The sequence below is a fragment of the Leptonotus elevatus genome, chromosome 11 (genome assembly GCF_054856555.1).
Source record: "Leptonotus elevatus isolate MCC_2025b chromosome 11, RoL_Lele_1.0, whole genome shotgun sequence".
Classification (NCBI taxonomy): domain Eukaryota; kingdom Metazoa; phylum Chordata; class Actinopteri; order Syngnathiformes; family Syngnathidae; genus Leptonotus; species Leptonotus elevatus.
The window spans coordinates 17,018,858-17,036,007 of record NC_141249.1 but is presented as its reverse complement, the minus strand read 5'-3'; the positions used below and the strand labels follow the sequence as shown (position 1 = coordinate 17,036,007).

General features: G+C 39.5%; 2 protein-coding genes across 4 annotated transcripts; one reads left to right on the top strand and one right to left on the bottom strand.

The window, feature by feature from the left end:
- Window positions 1-36: 36 nt before the first annotated feature.
- Window positions 37-9,318, top strand: LOC147166106 (uncharacterized). Of its 3 annotated transcripts, XM_086089114.1 has the most exons (14): window positions 110-322; window positions 405-427; window positions 512-589; window positions 831-873; window positions 989-1,143; window positions 1,429-1,510; window positions 1,589-1,694; window positions 1,761-1,834; window positions 2,000-2,076; window positions 2,875-2,969; window positions 3,047-3,114; window positions 3,352-3,489; window positions 3,970-4,110; window positions 7,463-9,318. In XM_086089114.1, the coding sequence occupies exons 3-13, from the start codon at window positions 524-526 to the stop codon at window positions 4,107-4,109; spliced, it is 1,044 nt and encodes a 347-aa protein (XP_085945240.1). In that variant the 5' UTR covers window positions 110-322; window positions 405-427; window positions 512-523; the 3' UTR covers window position 4,110; window positions 7,463-9,318. The 3 variants fall into 3 exon arrangements, with proteins under 3 accessions (XP_085945237.1, XP_085945240.1, XP_085945238.1); XM_086089111.1 differs by lacking the exons at window positions 110-322; window positions 405-427 and adding an exon at window positions 37-97 and having other exon boundaries at window positions 7,463-9,317; XM_086089112.1 differs by lacking the exon at window positions 405-427.
- On the bottom strand, window positions 5,504-16,844 carry LOC147166105 (uncharacterized). Its single transcript, XM_086089117.1, has 5 exons — window positions 16,629-16,844; window positions 11,658-11,822; window positions 10,317-10,808; window positions 7,409-7,566; window positions 5,504-6,726 (listed from the first exon to the last, which is right to left on the bottom strand). Exons 1-5 carry the CDS (start codon window positions 16,699-16,701, stop codon window positions 6,682-6,684), a joined length of 933 nt encoding a protein of 310 aa, XP_085945243.1. The 5' UTR covers window positions 16,702-16,844; the 3' UTR covers window positions 5,504-6,681.
- Between the last annotated feature and the right edge of the window lie 306 nt (window positions 16,845-17,150).

Genomic DNA, 17,150 nt, shown 5'->3' with positions numbered 1-17,150 from the left:
CGAAAACTACAATTCCCAGATATCCTTGAGTCTTACCGTGACGTTATCACGCACAATTCTCGGCTCCTTGATTTAAAAGTGGCTCGCCGAGCTAGGAGTAATATTTACACTTTTTTGTCATTAAATATTAGTTGTTTTAGTCATATATGGGATTATATATGACCGTCTTGTGCATTTGCATGTAATGCCGTTATGCCGACAAAGTTATTACTGTACTATAGCACTGTCTGCTAACTCAAATAATTAGCCGGCATTTTGTTACATTTAACTTTGGGACAAAATATCAATTAATTCGCATTAATCTGCCGTATTTCGTGCTCAGGTTTGTGTTTATCAGTATAAAAATCCTACCTACCCCTGAGTAAGAGTGCTGTTGTAATTGAATCTCCCAGCAAATGTCAAAGCTGTTAACTAGGCTGTTACCTCGGTACAGAAGTGTAAAGTTACTTGTTGTCAGCCTGCTTGTTTAAACACTGATGATTAAAGTTATGCTTTCTTTATTTCCTTGCAGATCAACTGCAAGATGAGCTGGGACCGCCAAGTGAGCTCCATCCTATCTGCAGCTGACGACAGCGTGGCCAACATGAGGGTGAGTACATTCTATGGTCACATTTCTGAATCAATTATGTTGTTTGTTTCTTTCCTTCATTATGCATTGTTGGTTATTTTAAGACTTTGGGTGCACACATAAAGGTAAGGTGAATATGTTTTGTCCTGTAAGTCAGTGATTCCCAACTCACTGTATGTCAAATTTAATTTAATTGGTCCAATTTAAAAAAAATTATTTACTACAAATATAATAATATTATGATTTTCTATGTGTCTTCAAGGGGAGACTATCCTCACTGGGGAACTCCAGCAAAAGGGAAGATGGTGGGTGGAACTTCCTGTACATGTGTAAAAACAAAACGGGGAGAAAATCCCTGTGTAACAGAGTGCAGTCTTTATTGGCGGTGACCTTTCAAGCTATATGTCTTTTTCTCTTCAGAGTTATTTCTATTCAGGGAGGAGTTTCATGATTCAGATCTTAACAACCATGTCGTTGGCGGTCCATCAAGTGTACAGCAGCTTCTTCCTGCCAGTCCCGGTGTGCAGTGGTCAGATGTGGCCTCCATCCAATCTCAGCTCCAGACACAGAACCAGGTGATTGTGTGAGATGGAATACACTTGCCAGGCTCTTCACCTGCATTGCCTGATGGGATCCAACGTGGTTCAAACAGAATTAATTAAAATTCACCAATGTATTTGCTATAGTGAGCCACATAAAATAATTTTGAGATGTCAAGTATATGACGATGATTTGAATTTAGCGTTTTGAGGCAATATTTCCAGAAACTTTTTGCTTGTACCAAATTAAACGAACAAAATATTTCAAAGGTGAAAAAAAAATCCACATTTCCTTCCCACTGATGTCTTTTTTTTCCTAAGGCGATTGAGTCTCTCATCAAGAAACTCGGTAACATGGAACGAGAGAAACAGTGTCAGGAATTTCACATTCAGATGCTGCAAGGTAACGCAAACTCACGATTGGATATGAGCTTTGTAAGGAGCACAAATAATCAATACATAACAACACTGTGTCTTCCAGCGGAGGTTGACAGGTTGCGTGAAGACCTTAGAATAAGAAGAAGTGAAAAAGAAGACATTCCGGGAGCTGTGAACAACGCTGGAGCAGTCGCCTTCCCTACGGAGAGGTGCACTAAAAAAGTCTTCACCCCAAGAGTTTGTCAGATATCTTACATTTTCCCCTCAATTCACAGCTGGAGTTCCAAGGTGTGCCAAGCGGAGCTGGAACACCTTTGCAAAGAGGTAGACCAGCTGAAAATGCGACTAAGTAAGTCACACTCAATCTGCAGGACTGTACAAGTCCTAAGCTCCATTGTTGGCATTCAAAGCAAAGGGACAGGCACGGTCTTGCTCAAAACATCATCATCATCTCTCCATAACCTTTTTTAAAATGTTTTTTTAATTAATTTTTTTATTTGTGCTGCGGGACAAGGGAGGCAAGAGGAGGCGATGATGCTTCAGGAGAAAGAGGCCAGAGAGAGTCGGCGACAGTGCCAACATTGCAGTGAGGTGCATCCATTTTGTTTGTTCATCTGCAGTGTTGGTGTACTTTTTAACACGTGTTTTTAAATTATGGTTTACAATAGTGGTTTCCAAAGATCAGACCAGATTTTTTTTATGTGAACATAAAACATTCATGATCCTTAAGTAAACACTGCTATAAAGATTGTCATCTTATTATAGATTATTGCTTCTGAATGTGGAACTATGATTCAGCTGCTTCTCGGTGCAGGGGCAGATCTATTGTAGTGGGATACAGGGCCATAGGCCGCCTCAAAATCGTAAAAGGTCCTTAAATATCAGCCTTATCATCTTTAACAGAAAACTGTGATTCATGCTATATTTAAGGAAATTCTAAAAAAAAATTGGGGGTGCTTCAACTATTCACTATTTTTTTGCTATTCCACAAATACTGAAAAATGAAAAAGAGCTTCTAAAATAGAAACTTTTTTGATCCAATTGAAATTTTCTGGATAAATATGCCGTAAAAGTTCAATTCAACTTCAAACCATTATGCGTGACATCACAAATTTGTGTGAGATTTTATCTCAGTGAGTATCTAAAGGATCTTTGTATATAAAGTATACACATGGAAATGTGTAATGATAAAGCTAGAACCAGTAATGGAATCTGCTGGCTGCACTTAGTGTTAATAAAAGTAAAAGTAACTTCACTTCATATGATTTCACTTGAAAGAATTGTTTTACAAAAGTCAGCAGAACTAATTGTGCTTGAGTTGCGAAATGGGAAATATGTAGAGTGAAACATCTTATCTCAGTACCATGTTGTCATTTTTCTTTCAAGCAGATGCTTCAGGAGCTGACGGACCGCTACAAATCTCTCAGCACAGATCTGGCCAAAAGCGCCTTTGATTATGCGCAAAAGGAGGTCCGCCACATCAGGTATGCGTGTCTACTTTTGCACGTCCTGGATGTTTGCTGTCTGATTCTCCGGTGTGCAATTTTCGATCTCACAACAGCGCCACTGTGTCAGAACTAGAGGGCGAGGTCATGCGTCTGCGTCAGCGCCCAGCCGCGCTACCAGCAAGTAAGACTTGATTTCCTTTGCTGATCCAAGTTCCCAATATTAAACTAATATCTCACCAGATCTAGCGAATCAATTTGATATGATAGATGAGCTATCTCATCAGCATTATTAAATACCCAATAGAGATATTTTTATCCACATTTGAAAGAGGCCTGATTCCATGCAGTGTAAATCCCGCGCAAGACATCCTTTGCATATTTGGTTTTGTGTGTTGACCATGCTTTGTTTTCTACTCAGTTGTGCCAGATGGCTCGCCTAGACTTGGCGGAAGGCTCAAAGTTGAAGAGGCCGGGCAGGACTTGGACTCGGAGGACTTCAGCCCGACATTGAGCCTGGCGGAGATCAGCTCAGATCTCTCACTGCCGGATGATCTGCGTGAGTCAAGCAAATTTCTAGGTGGCATTACAACACTTAAACTATAATGCCATTTCTAGTCCTCCTCAATTTTAGTCAGCTGGGATAAGCGCCAGCTCACCACTTCCCTGGACAGGGTAAGCAGTTATAGAAAATGGATGGATGGAATCTTACTGTTAGTGGATACAATTGCACCGAGCTTGGACCTCCATTAATGTAGAATAATATCCGCCAAGTTAAAAAGAAGCATTAAGAGTAGAGCGGCACAGTGTTGTTCATTATTTACAGAGTTATTGTAATTTTGTGAAACTGTACGTATGGGCTTACTGTAACACAAGATCTGAGAGAAGACTTCAAATGTTTCCAGAGTCATTTAGGCTCATTGTTTGTACACACACAACACAACAAAAGTGCAATAGTGTTTATGGCAAATTAGTCTTTTGTTTTCCATGGTAATCCCAAGTACAGCAAAGATTGACCTCACCTTTGCTCCTCTGCCAGCTCTTGAGCATCGAAGTCTTCCATCCAGAGTAAAGACTGACTTCTTAGACGAGGAAGAATTCGACAACGAAGACTTCCTGGATGACGACGATGACTTGAACCCAGAGTTAGGATCTGACCTGAGTCTGACGGACCTCTGAGGTCAGTGATTGGAATGCACAAGGAACAGTTTTGGGATGTCAATCGGGGGGGAAAAGGTGTTTGTGGTTTCCGGGCTGCTTAACAGAATTCCCCCGCTATATCGTGGTTCATGCATTTCCACTATACCATGCTATTTTTTTTTATGGATTTTTACAATATTTACTATAATGCCCTGGCATGTGGGAAAGGAGAGCCCCGCTCCAGGCGCACGTTTCAGCCATTTATTGAACGCCTGTAGAACAGTCAAACAGCGAGTGCGCGTTCTGGCCGTCCCCTCTTGAGAATAGCTTGGCAGGCTAATTCTCTTCATCTCGCCGGCAAGTGTATGCTTAAGAGCGGCTTGGATCTTACTGGCAAATGTAACAGTCGGCTGGATCTCACTGGTAAGTCCGCACATCCTGCTTGCCGTTTGGTTGCTCCTATTCCACATTGGTTGGCTGGCTAGTTCTCTTCATCTCGCCAGCAAGTGTATGCTTAACTCATTCAAACCCCAAAACGTATAAATATGTGTTCTTTTTATGCTAGAGAATACAGATGGCTTTGATACAGCTTCTGAAATGAAGAGGTTGCTTAAAGCAATTGTAGTAATTTAATAAAACGGGCAGCAGGTGGCAGCAGAGTATACGAGATCAGCCAGAGCCATGTTGCAGCAAGCTGTTTTTGTCAGTGTTTTCACCAGGAATGTGAATATTGATTAAACTTCAGCTTTACTTAAGCTATATTCTGATGCTAATTGCTGCAAAACGGAAACAAATACAAATATAAAAAAAAAAAGTCCTGATGAAAGAAGAGACTCTAATTTTTCTTTTGGTAGGTTCCATGTTTTTATAGCAATGGAACAGAATATTCTGTGGACCTTGTAAAATCAGTCAAAATCCAGTAAAACAGCTGGGAGCAAAGGGGGTTGCTTCAGTGAAAATGGCTGGGAGTGAATGAGTTAAGAGCGGCTCGGATCTTACCGGCAAGTGTCACACTGGGCCAGACCTCACCGGCGAACATATGCGCTCTGGATGGCGTTTGGCTGTCCCCTATTCTGCACCCCTCGGTGGGCTGTCTCTCGTCATCTCGCCAGGAAGTGTATGCCTAACAGTGGATGATTGTAATAGCAAGTTGGAACTCATCGACAAGTCTAAGACTAATATTAAATAAAAGTGGGCTGTCTCCTGTCAACTTTTGGCAAGTATATGCATCAGCGGGCTGGCTCTTGCCAGAAAGTGTGCACTGCAGCTACTTGCGCCCTTCTACTTGCAGAGGTAGAGCCCAGAGTGTGGAAAAAAGCAAGCAAGCACCCTTAAAGAGATTAAAAATATTTTCACATATGGAGGCAGCACTATGTGGCACATGTACAAAAATACCTGATTTGTCAGCGCTGACAATAGAAAGAAAACAGAGATACATTTCAAATACCTTTTAATAGTAATAATAATAATCCATAATCCACATTGACCAGCAAAGCCTCACAATGCAACAATGATGCATTGACACCTCAATAGATAAACACAAGTGCATCATTTTAAAAGGTGGATTTCCACATTAATTCATCTCAAAGGGGGGAATGCATCTTATTTGACTTTTTATAAATTAATCTACGCACTCAACAACAATAGTATTTACAGTATGAACATTTCATAAAGGCCACTGCTTCAGTCACATGTGGAAATAACATGAATATAAATGTTTAAAAGGCACTCTCAACTGGACTGCAAAAGGGAAAAAAAGCATCATTAACAATACTGTATTTGAATACACGCTGACAGAACACTTCATTAGGTACACCCACTCAATCAAATGGGAGCTTCATACCTTTGTGAAGGGTAGAATGTGCCATGAAGCTCTTGTATTGCTTGCACAGATGCACCTAATGTTGTGGCCAACTCGTGTATGCATTAAATAACCCATGAACACACGAATTTAAAAAACACACACTTGAAAACGCACATAAAGCTAAAACGCGCCTGCACAAACAACTTTACTCAGAAACAAACATACAAAATGAAAATAAAGTGCAACCTCATTAAAAGTATAATCAGGCCGTTTGTTATGTTCTTCTCTTCCGCCTTTGATCCAAAAAGACTTCAATGATAAGATTACTGTATTTTCTCAAAATAGTGGCCTGTGATGTTTAATTTCTTCACTGCAGATGGGTGGATTTGTAAAGGTTAATTAGCGACAGAGTTCAATTGTTTAATGTCCATTTGTGAACTGCGAAAATTAAACTTACACAGTCTTTTATCCAATGAGAGGCTTATTTTTATTTTAGCTAGGCCACTATTGGAGGAAATACAGTAAATGCAGAAATGATAAATGGGTGCATTTTGTGCATACCAAGACCAGAATTGACTAAATCAAAATTGACAGTTGCTGCAGAACCTGACATAGGTGGCATCAATATTATGCATCAGACCTGGATAAAATTGTAGCTACCCACATACATTAACTGTATGTGGTCACACAAAACCTGGATTCCTCAGGATCAGGAGTCACAAGAAGACAGACCGGGTGGTTGAATCATGGCAAATATTACCCTTGAAGAAAGGAGGCTTTTGGGGAGTCATTGTTTGTGCATCCACATCAGTAGCTGTACATGGACAATGGCGTCTCCTCCATCATGTCGTCCTAAAGAAGAGAAACACACCAAAGCCAGTTGATATAAAAGGAGACGTAATGGGAAATTGACTTTTTAATGGCCTGTTATAAATAGTTGGGTCTCTGAATCCGCTCAAGTCCAAAGCGCAGGCTGTCCCATGTTGTCATGGCAACTAAAGTCTTTTGCATTTGCCCAGCAGTATGTAGGGCAGGCAGGGTTAACCGTCACTCACTTGCATTAGGTGTGGACGGCCCCTCAAAGCAAAACGAGCCAATGTGTTTGTAAAGGTTACTCTGATTCTAAATACTTAATTTTTGTTTTGTTTTTAGTGCTTGCCTAAAATAAAACAATTTTCCGAATCCAACGTTGTTGGGACTTTTATTTTGCAAATAATTTTATTTTAAAATGCTGGTAAATGGAAATATTTACATTTCTGGGGCTTGCCTTTCAAAATAAAAAGGATTTTCCACATCTTATAGCATTTGTATTTTAATTTAGTAACTTTGTAATTTTAATTTCTGATGTTTGCCTTTTAAAGTAAAATGCTTTCCCAAATTTGATGGTGTTGGGACTTAAATTTTTAAAATTCCTCTATTTTGAGATACTGGCACCTGGAAATATTAATGTTTCAGGTTTTTGGCTTTCAAAATGAAAACATATTTTCAAATTCGATGGCGTGGGACTTGATTTTTGAAAATCATTCTTCCTCACCATGGGCAAGTCTTGTAGCCTGCGGAACTCTGGCCTGTTGTCTCGTCGTCGCAGTTTGAGGAAGAGGAGCAGGGTGATGACGGCGGCACTGATGATGAAGGCCGACACCAAGCCAGCCAGCAGGGGATCCAGCGTCGGGGAGTCATGGACCATGACGGCTGGAGTGGGACCACAAAGCATGAGGGACGCGTCACAGCTTTTCACCTTGTAAAAAGGTACACAAAAGTGTACAGTATACTACGGACATAATTAAAGTTAAATTGTGATCATTTTTAAATTTAAATTTGATTTAATTTCTAATGTAGTCATTTTAATTTAAATGATTTAAAATAAACCTTTTTCATATAAATATGCAATATTTTCAAGTACATAGTAGTTATACACTTTAATATCTAACTTACACCTTTTTTCTTTGCTTTAGTTTTGAACATTTAATTATATACATCTAATTTTGACTCAAATTAAAATTAACTTATTTTAATTTAAAATATGATCCCCTTAATTATATTTAAACCTAAATCACTAAAATCACAAAACCTATACCGAACCCATCAGAAACGCGCTATTCGTGTCGTTTTCGATTGTGGATACAGAGACCACACTAATCCGTTACTTTTAAATTGAATGAATTGATGGAGTTTAACCACCTTAAAATCATGTATACAGCCCATCATGAACCATGTTATCACTTGATATACAAATCAAAAAAGAAAGAAAAAGTGATTACAATTTAAGATAATTTTTCCCAAACCTAAATATAAAACAAAACAAAAAGAACAATGCATTTCAACTCAAGGTGTCAGTTTGTGGAACAATTTCGATTGTAAAACAAAATCTTCTCAGTCTATCTGTATTTAAAAAAAAAAATGTATACAAGCACAATTACTAGGAAAATATATATAGCACAAGGACATGCTTAATTATTTTATAGAATTGTTGCATTGAAAGCGTCTTGACTGCTCGCTGTCATTCATTTTCTGTGTGTGTGTGTTGACCAGGGGCAGATATAACAAGTTTTTGCTTCTTTCTGTCCCCTTTCATTTCTTTAATTTTAAAGAGTGAAATAAATTTGAATTGAATTGCCATTTATTTTATTTTTAAATGTATTATTTTATTATTTCATGTTATTTATACAATGTGCATTTTTTTAATGTAGTTCTCATTTCATTTTCAAATTGATTTAATTTAGCACTAATTGTATTGTGTTTTTAAGAATTGGCTCTTGATGATGTCAACATTTTTCAGTCCTCTGATTGGTTGTTAAGTTACAACCAACTTTAACTGGTTAAACATGTCTGCAATCTGCAGTAAATGTACACATCAATCCTGGTGAATGCGATGTCCTTCTTATTATTTTTTCTTATTTTTTTCATATTCTGAACTGCTCCAATTGATGTATGTTGCACAACTGCGTTAGGTTGCCTTTTTGTATTAGTTTCTGTTCTACAATTGACCTGATGGTGGATGTTTTAAGAGGTGGATTAGGTCGAAAAAGTCCCCACTAAAGGCCAAGGTACCAAATGCATGGCCTGCCACTGCTATCGACGCACGTTGCTATGGAGCACTGTTTTGCCAACTCAACGGTTTTCACATCATCAAGTAAAAACAACCACAGAGGAGCGAGCCATCCCTCTTTCTCTGGCTCATGGAAAAAGGCAAAGCGCCAAGTGCGGACTAATACAACCACACCGCCAGAGAAGCAGAAATCATGTGAGGGTTTTTTTTTTTTTTGCCGATGTCCTAGAACATTTTCTGCCAGGCAGATGGAAAGATAAAATGAATAGGGCGGCACGCTCCCACAGGGATAGAGAACGCCGCTGTGGGTGTCTAAATAATTGAGAAGGCAAATAAAGAGCTAAGGAACACGAGTCCCATGACTGTTTCCAAACAGAAGGACAACTGTGGACGGCCTGGTGCCGACAGTACTTGTGTGGAGAAGAAGGAGAAAAGAGCTGGCTTGTGTCTAAGCAAACAAAAGAACAGTGTTGCTTTTGTTCTTCGGCCAGTTTAGCCTCTGTCATCATCCAAACAGTGAAAAGCCTAGGACATATTTAGAAAGCACTCGGTGGCTGTTTTGCATTTGGGACACGTGGTGTACTGTATAGTGCCTATCCCAGCTGAGAATTGGTGAGAGAAGCTGGGTGGACCCAGGGCACTTTGATGGCAATGTTAGTTGACAGCAGGGGGCAGTGCAGCATAACAATAGCCTGATATTTGCTATTTTAATTTTATTTAGTATTATTATTTATTTAAGACATAAGTCAAATATGATGGCATCCAAACACCCATCCCCACTAAAGCTGTCAAAATGATTCGAAAAGTAATCGATAATCAAATTAATTGACAACTATTTTAATAATCGTTTGGAGACATTTTTTGATTTAAAATTGTCCAAATTCTTTGAACAGTAATTGTTCACTGATTTCTGTAGTCCTTCATGAAAGAAGATTGATTATCTTCTGTGTTTAATCAAAATAAGACATTTGCAAGCAAACATCTGTTTTCACTCTGGAAAACAATGACCAAACTGGTAACATGGTAAAAAAAAATGTTTTAGTACTATACGAAGTATGAAATAAACACCAATCACTGGTTAATAAACAGTAATCTGGGGGGAAATTATTTTGTAATACACTTTAATGCAAAATTTTAATGAATCTGATTAGTCGGTTACTCGTCAATTGAATATTCAATAGATTAATCGATTCTAAAAATATTCGATAGTAACAGAACTAACCCCCACAAAAAAGGAAAATAAGTCCTCACACATATACCATTATATGGACAGGCTAATGAAATGACTGTTATATATATTTACTTATCATCACTAATCAATTAGGGTCGGGCCCTAGTTAATAATACTACACTTGGAAATTAAAAGTAGTTGTAAGTACTGTATCCTACTTACTGTCGCCCTTTACGTTGAGCTGTGACGGGGTGTCTGGATGCACTTTGGCCTGCGTGAAGGTGAGGCTTGGCGGGGCTTCGCTGGAGGTCCTCTGCGGTGACGTGAGAGTCGATGTCCGAGAAGTGGAGGTCACTCTGGAGGAGCTGGTTGTTGAGCGACTCGTGGTGGTGGAGGTGATGGAGGTGGTGGAGGGCGTCGGAGTGGGAGATTGCAGAGTCGTCGTGGGTGTTTTATGAGACGTGGTGTTAGACAAGGGGGAGGACGTTGGAGGATGCGTTTCCACTGGATCTGTCTGGCCCAATGGCGCAGCGGAGACAGGAAGTGAGACCAGAGGCTGGTGTGAAGTAGCGTTGTCGTGGGTTTTGTTTGAAGGGTTGTGAGCAGATGTTGAGTTGGGGGCTCGGGAGATGAGCGTGGGGGGAACAGAAGGCTTTGGTGTCACGTTGCTGGTCAGGTTGATGGACGTCACTGCGGTTACCCCCATGACGGTGGCTAACAAAGAGAATTGTGTTAGCTCTGCTGGAAAATTAATAGCTCTCGTTTTCGTGGATAATTGACGTGAATTTGTCCAAAACGGCAGCATAACAACACATAGAGAAGGCCGCCACTATCTGCAGAGCAAGGCGGCAAAGAGTCGTGAAAGCAAACTGTCGTCTGATATATCCTTCAAGTGCCTGGGAATGTGTGTGTTTGTGCCTGTGTGTTCCTACCATCGCTACTTTTCTCACGTCATGGCGAAAAGTCTCACACGGCATAGCGGTTGAATCATTTCTCACTCTCCTCACTTTGACATTATTTAACCCCTTTTCTTTCCGCAGACCCGGTAATATTGCACTTTTTAAAAACCTGCAGTAATGTCAATTAAGTACAATGTCAAGAATTAAAGCCTTTTTGCCACTTTTTTTTTTTTGTTGCCTCAATTCAATGCGAATTGTGTGGCTTCTTCTGGTGTGCATGCCCTGGCCATCAGGGGGCAGTATAATAGACATACGGCTATACACTTTGTTTGTCCTCAGTAAGACACAGTAACTACTTGCATCTTGAGGTACTACTACATGTGATTTAATTTTTTAATACATTTATAGAAATTGCAAAAATGTTGACATTATAGGGTGTTGTTCATAGAATTTTGAATGGCAAAATGACTTTTTTCATGTCTTACTCGACAATTTCACTATACATTCCCTCTTTGGCTCTGCATGCCCTACGTTGGTGCCACTTCATCAGCTTATCACCATGTGTCAACTTCCCCGACAGTGCAGGATAATGAGCAAATATAGCCCAGCTAATGACTTCCCGTAGTGCGTGTGTGGCGCCCATACACTAAATCTGCACACTTACCGTTCGATTTGCTTGGTTGCGGCGTCACAATGGCGACTTCCCAATGTGTCGTTGTACTGTTGCCAGTAGAGGAAGTGGAGTTGGAGCTCTTTGGAACAATAATGGGCGAATTGCTGGTGAGATCCAGGTCGCGTTCTGGTGCTGGTTGTGCCGTGTGCTCATTATCTAATGGGAGGCAAACAGAGCCAAGCTTGAGTAATGGTTATTTGATGTCGTGGGCAACCGGTTTGCTAAAACGCAGACCATGCGTAATCCAAAAACATCAGAATTACAAGGTTGTGTTTTACATGTGTGGACACAAAAGTTGCATAGTCAGTGAAAGTTGTGCAAGACAGCAAGCAAGTATTTAAAGCCCTTATAAAAACAATGCAAGGGGATATTTGTAGCTATATTGACCATTATTTTTATGTATGTTCACAATCACTATCTTATTTAGTATATTTTTTAATACACACATTATTCCCTAGTATCAATCACTTTTAACATGACATGCATGGCTATAAAAAGTCTACACTCCCCTGTTCAAATAGCGTTTTTGAGAGAAATCATTTCAACAAGTCTTCCACCATTAATGTGGCCTTGAGTTGTTTCTTGTGTGTGTGTTTTTTGGGGGGAGGGGAGAGAGGAAGTAGAAATAACAGAGGATGTGGTTGCACAAACGTGCACATCTCACAGAGTGTGTGGCTGTTCAGAAATGATCAATCACATTCAAATACATCTTAAATGGGAGCCGGCACATACTGTACCTCAAATAGAATTTTGCTGTTCTAGTATACTTTTCCTAACATTTTATTTGTTTTGTGGCAGATGTGTGAAGAATTTTTGCTCATACTGAAATATAATGAAGACTAATGAAATAATACGTAATAATGAAAGCAAGGTTGTCCCTCGTAACGTAATTTTTTTTTACGACACATAAGTAAAATGAGCCAAAATTTGGTTCACTATTGGAAGTGTGATATCTAAGTCATTTCTGAATTTTGTTTTTTACTTGCAACCACTCAAAATGTTCAGTGGCATCAGACCTATCCATACATATATAGTTTTTATGTATTTGTTTGTTTTTATGCCATCTATGGACAATAAAAGCAATATTGTCCTATGAGCACAACTATAAATATATTTTTAAAAAAACACATTCAAATTGGAATAATTATGATTTATAATGGGAGTCAATGAGTCAAAAATGTTTACTCGTGTACTATAAAAATTTGTTTCCCACATATAATAATGACAATCATAATTTTGAAATTTTGGACGGTGCCATTTTGAACTTCCACATGTTTTGGACAATTGGGTGCAATTTCAGCTCACTCAGTGATTTTTAAAATATGCTTTATATTTGATATTAATATTAATAAAGAGCAAAAAGTCAAAAATGTGACACTTTCCTCACGAGGTTTGTTTAAAATTCCCTTTCCTTCTTATAGGTTGGATTTGCCCTCTCTTTGCGCAAACATTTTTGAATATTGAATCATAGACATACAGTATTTTACACTACAACATAACTAATCATGTCTTTCTAGGCTTTAATTTGCTTATTGAACGAATGCGGTTTCCCCTTTCCATTGCTCTTGATCAGTTTAACAAGTTTTGTTCTCCTGCTCCTCCCCCTTCTCAACATCCCTTTGAGGCAAACCAGAACGCTCATGTAACGTAATATAATTAGCGCTGGCTATCTCATTAGCACGATGCCTTTCATTACCTCAACAATCACTCATACACGCACACATAATTCAGCAGTGCATGCAGTATAACATTTTCAGCAACATTTACTATGAAATTCCGTATTGTTACACATTCACTATTAATACGAGATTTAAAAAAAGAACAAATCTTAATTCTTCATATGATTGCTCAGTCACAGCTACTATCAATATCTGAAGCAGTCAATTGTTGTAGTCTGAAATGTGGACATTTTTAGGCAGACAAATTGCAGCGTGACTTTGCTACTTTCCCCTCGATAGTCTGTAAAGTAATCAGATTAAAATGTGAGGCCATGGATGTTCTCCCTCTTTTGACTGAGAGTCACACTTTCTGCTATGCGTCACATAAATTAATACATTTGAGATTCTGCTGTGCATCACATAAATTAATCAATTTGAGAAATGCGCTTTTGTGTTGAATCGCGGGTTTTATGTGCGGTCATTTGACTGTATGCCTTAGTTGGGTTGGTCAAATGGAGTCAAAAATCCATAGTGGTTACTTTGGATTGGTGAAAGCATCTGGGAAACCAAAATTAAAATTGATTATACAAGCGATAATCAATAGATAGTAATATAAAAGTAGCCAGTAGAATTAGGGTTTCACAATTCATTTGAATCAAGATCACTATTTTGGCTGCCATGATTAAATTAACCTGATCGTCATATTTTCATTTTAAATGTAACGTGTTACTACCCACCTCCAATAAACATGCATGTAAATAGACAGAGGTGCGTTCCTATAGTATAGTACTGGCCTTGTGCAGCAATTTGACTCTGATACTCTGAGACTTTTGAGTTTTTGTGTATCTTATGCTCCGTGTATGTGTGCAGAGTGGGGTCATAGAGTACAGAGAACCACTGTTACCCATGTGCTGCAAGTTCGAGTCGGTCTACATGAGACTCGACATGTCTTAACCTGCTTCTGCAATCCTCAAGGCAAGAAGTTTGTCCTACCATCTTTAGTACCTTAGCTTAGATTCAGGAAATGTACAGGCGATGTTTTATTTTAATTTGAACTTTTTTATCCATCATACATGTTTAAACACAAGTTCCATCCGTCCCTTTGCTTTACGGTTTATCTTTATTATGTCACAGTGGAGCTGGAGTCTATCCCTGTTAATTTTGGGGCGAGAGGCAGGGTACACCCTGGACTGGTCAACAGCCGCGTAGCTAGCACAAAAAGCTAACGTTGACGTCTATAGCTTCCATCAGTGCTCTTTCTTGTCAAACATTATATCAGATGGAATGGCCACAATTTTCCCTAACAAGTGAGTCAAACTCAAAAGTCCTTTAAATCGCCCATTATGTTTCCCCACTGTCAATAGCTTGTTAGCATTTTGTATTATCCCCCAACATGGCCTTTTCCCATCGCACATACTGCAGGTGTTTACCGCCAACTGACTGACCTCATACGCTCTCGAGTCTGTCATTTTCTCCACCGCTCCAATATGTCACCCTGTAATGATCGTTAAGATTGTCTCAGGGATCTTTTAGAGTCTGCTCTTAAAAAAAGGGAGGGAATATAATGTGGGACTCGGCTTGACTCTCTACAAATGTGTCTGATTGTGAGGGCATCTCTGGTTCACGGCCTCCCTTTTGGTCACCCCACGGAGTTCCATTTGTGTTTAGTTCTAGGCTCTGTCTGGTGGTTAAAAGCCACTCAAAAGAATACATTTTCTTGCTGTTTTGGATGTAAAGTGGATATAGAAAGTCCACAAACCTCCGTTGAAATGCCAGGTTTTTGTGTCACGGGGAAGCTAACACAACAACAACTTTTGAATGAATTTCTGTCCAAATAACAGTAAGTGTCATCACAAAACGTTCATGTATATTTATTATACCTAATAACACAGGGACATTTTCTCCTATCTGGTCCAAACTAGAATTAATGTGTGAGTGTGCCAAGGTTTATGCCTTTTACCTTGCTACAGTATACCTTGCTATTGTCTTTTCTTTCTTCTTTTTACATGGGCAACGTGTACAATACATTAAAGCAGAAACAATCATATAATATCCAGGAACCTTTCCTTCTTTCGTCTGGACTAAAATAGCAGAAAGTGAGAGACGTGAGAGCGTTAATTAACTGCTATCTCTGCTTGCGTTGACGAGTCTTGCAATTACTTGATGAAGTGCTTCCGGGCTGGATTTTTGTATTACTACTATATATCATTATCATCTGCTAATACTTAGCATGACAAAGTCAAGAGGCCACTTCAAAAGTCTGTCAGCGGAAAGTCCACACATGGCCTACGCACGCCTACAGTAGCCTACGGCAGGCAGGGGCCCAATTAAGTGTGAAGAAGTTAGTTAGAGGTGTCATTATGCCTTGCTTTGTATTTCCCCTTGTCCATTGACAGCCAATAAATGGGAGCTTTAATCTCTGAATTAAAGAACTGACAGGGGAAAGTGTGAACATACATGCTGTGAGTAATAGGTGTGCTGAAAAAGGAAGAGGATGGGGAAATGTGTGAAGGACAAAAGTGTGAAATTAGTGACAGAAAAGTAGGGAGTGAGACAGCTCGGCTCCTCTTTACCATTCATGAGACAAAGAACTATATTTAGAAAAATCACGTTTAAGTCTTCAATTAACCTGAGTTGAATTTCTCGAGGCAAATTTGATCACTAAGCAGATGCTAACGCTAATAGCATGGACAGTGGTACTACCTTGACCCAAGCACGCCCTAATTTACAAGGTTTTCATTTACAAGCTGTGAGGTGTTTTTTTTTTTTTGCTTCATGTTTCATGCCAAAATTTAAGGGGAATGTGCTAAACCTGCTGCTGGCCAAATGCATTGGCAAATAAATATGATTTTAACCCCCCAAAACTCTTGGGGGGAAAAATAGGCCTCTGATAGGTATTAAAACAGAGGTTGGCTCCCCCGGAAAAAATAAAAAATATTGGGGGGAAATCTGCACACAGGTGAAATCGCGAGTATGCGGGGGTCCATATTGTACCAGTAAACAGAGTTAGAAGCTTGGCCATGGAATTAATTAATTTCACAAGTCAAATTCACAAATTGCACTTTAAAAAAATCCTTCCTGTCCCCTATCGTCATCAGCATCAAAAGGGTGAGCAGTTTTACTCTATTTTCATTGTTGAGCATGACACAGTGGTTAACTTCTCTTTACCCTTGAGTCGCAACTCGGGAAAGTTGACCGAGGTCAAACATACACATGACAGGACTATATACTGTAGCAGAATGTTCCATCCCACCACTGCAATCTGACAAAGTTAATAGAAAACAAATAAAAAGTGGCGCCTTACCATGTTCAGCAGATCCCACATGAAGCAGCAGCAAGGCACCAAGGTAAATACACATTCTAAACTCCATCGTCATCTCTGCTTTTTCCTGCAAATTCGGTAATCCACGGTCACTCACTTGTGTACACTAGTGCACTGCAGCTTCTGCTACTGTGTGTTGTGTTCGTGGCGGAAATAGAGGTCTCTCGCTTTCTCTCTCGCTCTCTCTCTCTCTCTCTAGCTATCCCTCTCTTTCTCTAGCTCTCGCTCTATCCCTCTCTCTCGTTTACCAGAAACAGTGCCACGTGTTCCCGGTTCAAAAATAGCCCGCTGAGCTCACGCCTGACTATCACTAAAGGTCAGATCAGTTTTAACAGAGCCGAGTTAATCCGTTAAAAATAATTATATAGTGAATGTTATTGTGCGGTTTTTCCCCCCCAAGTCACTAAATTTTCATGAATCACTGAGTCATTCGTCTTGTAATGTCAATATTTGACCACCCAGTGACGCCGTTGCTCCGTGGTTAAAATTTGAATTGCATTCGTT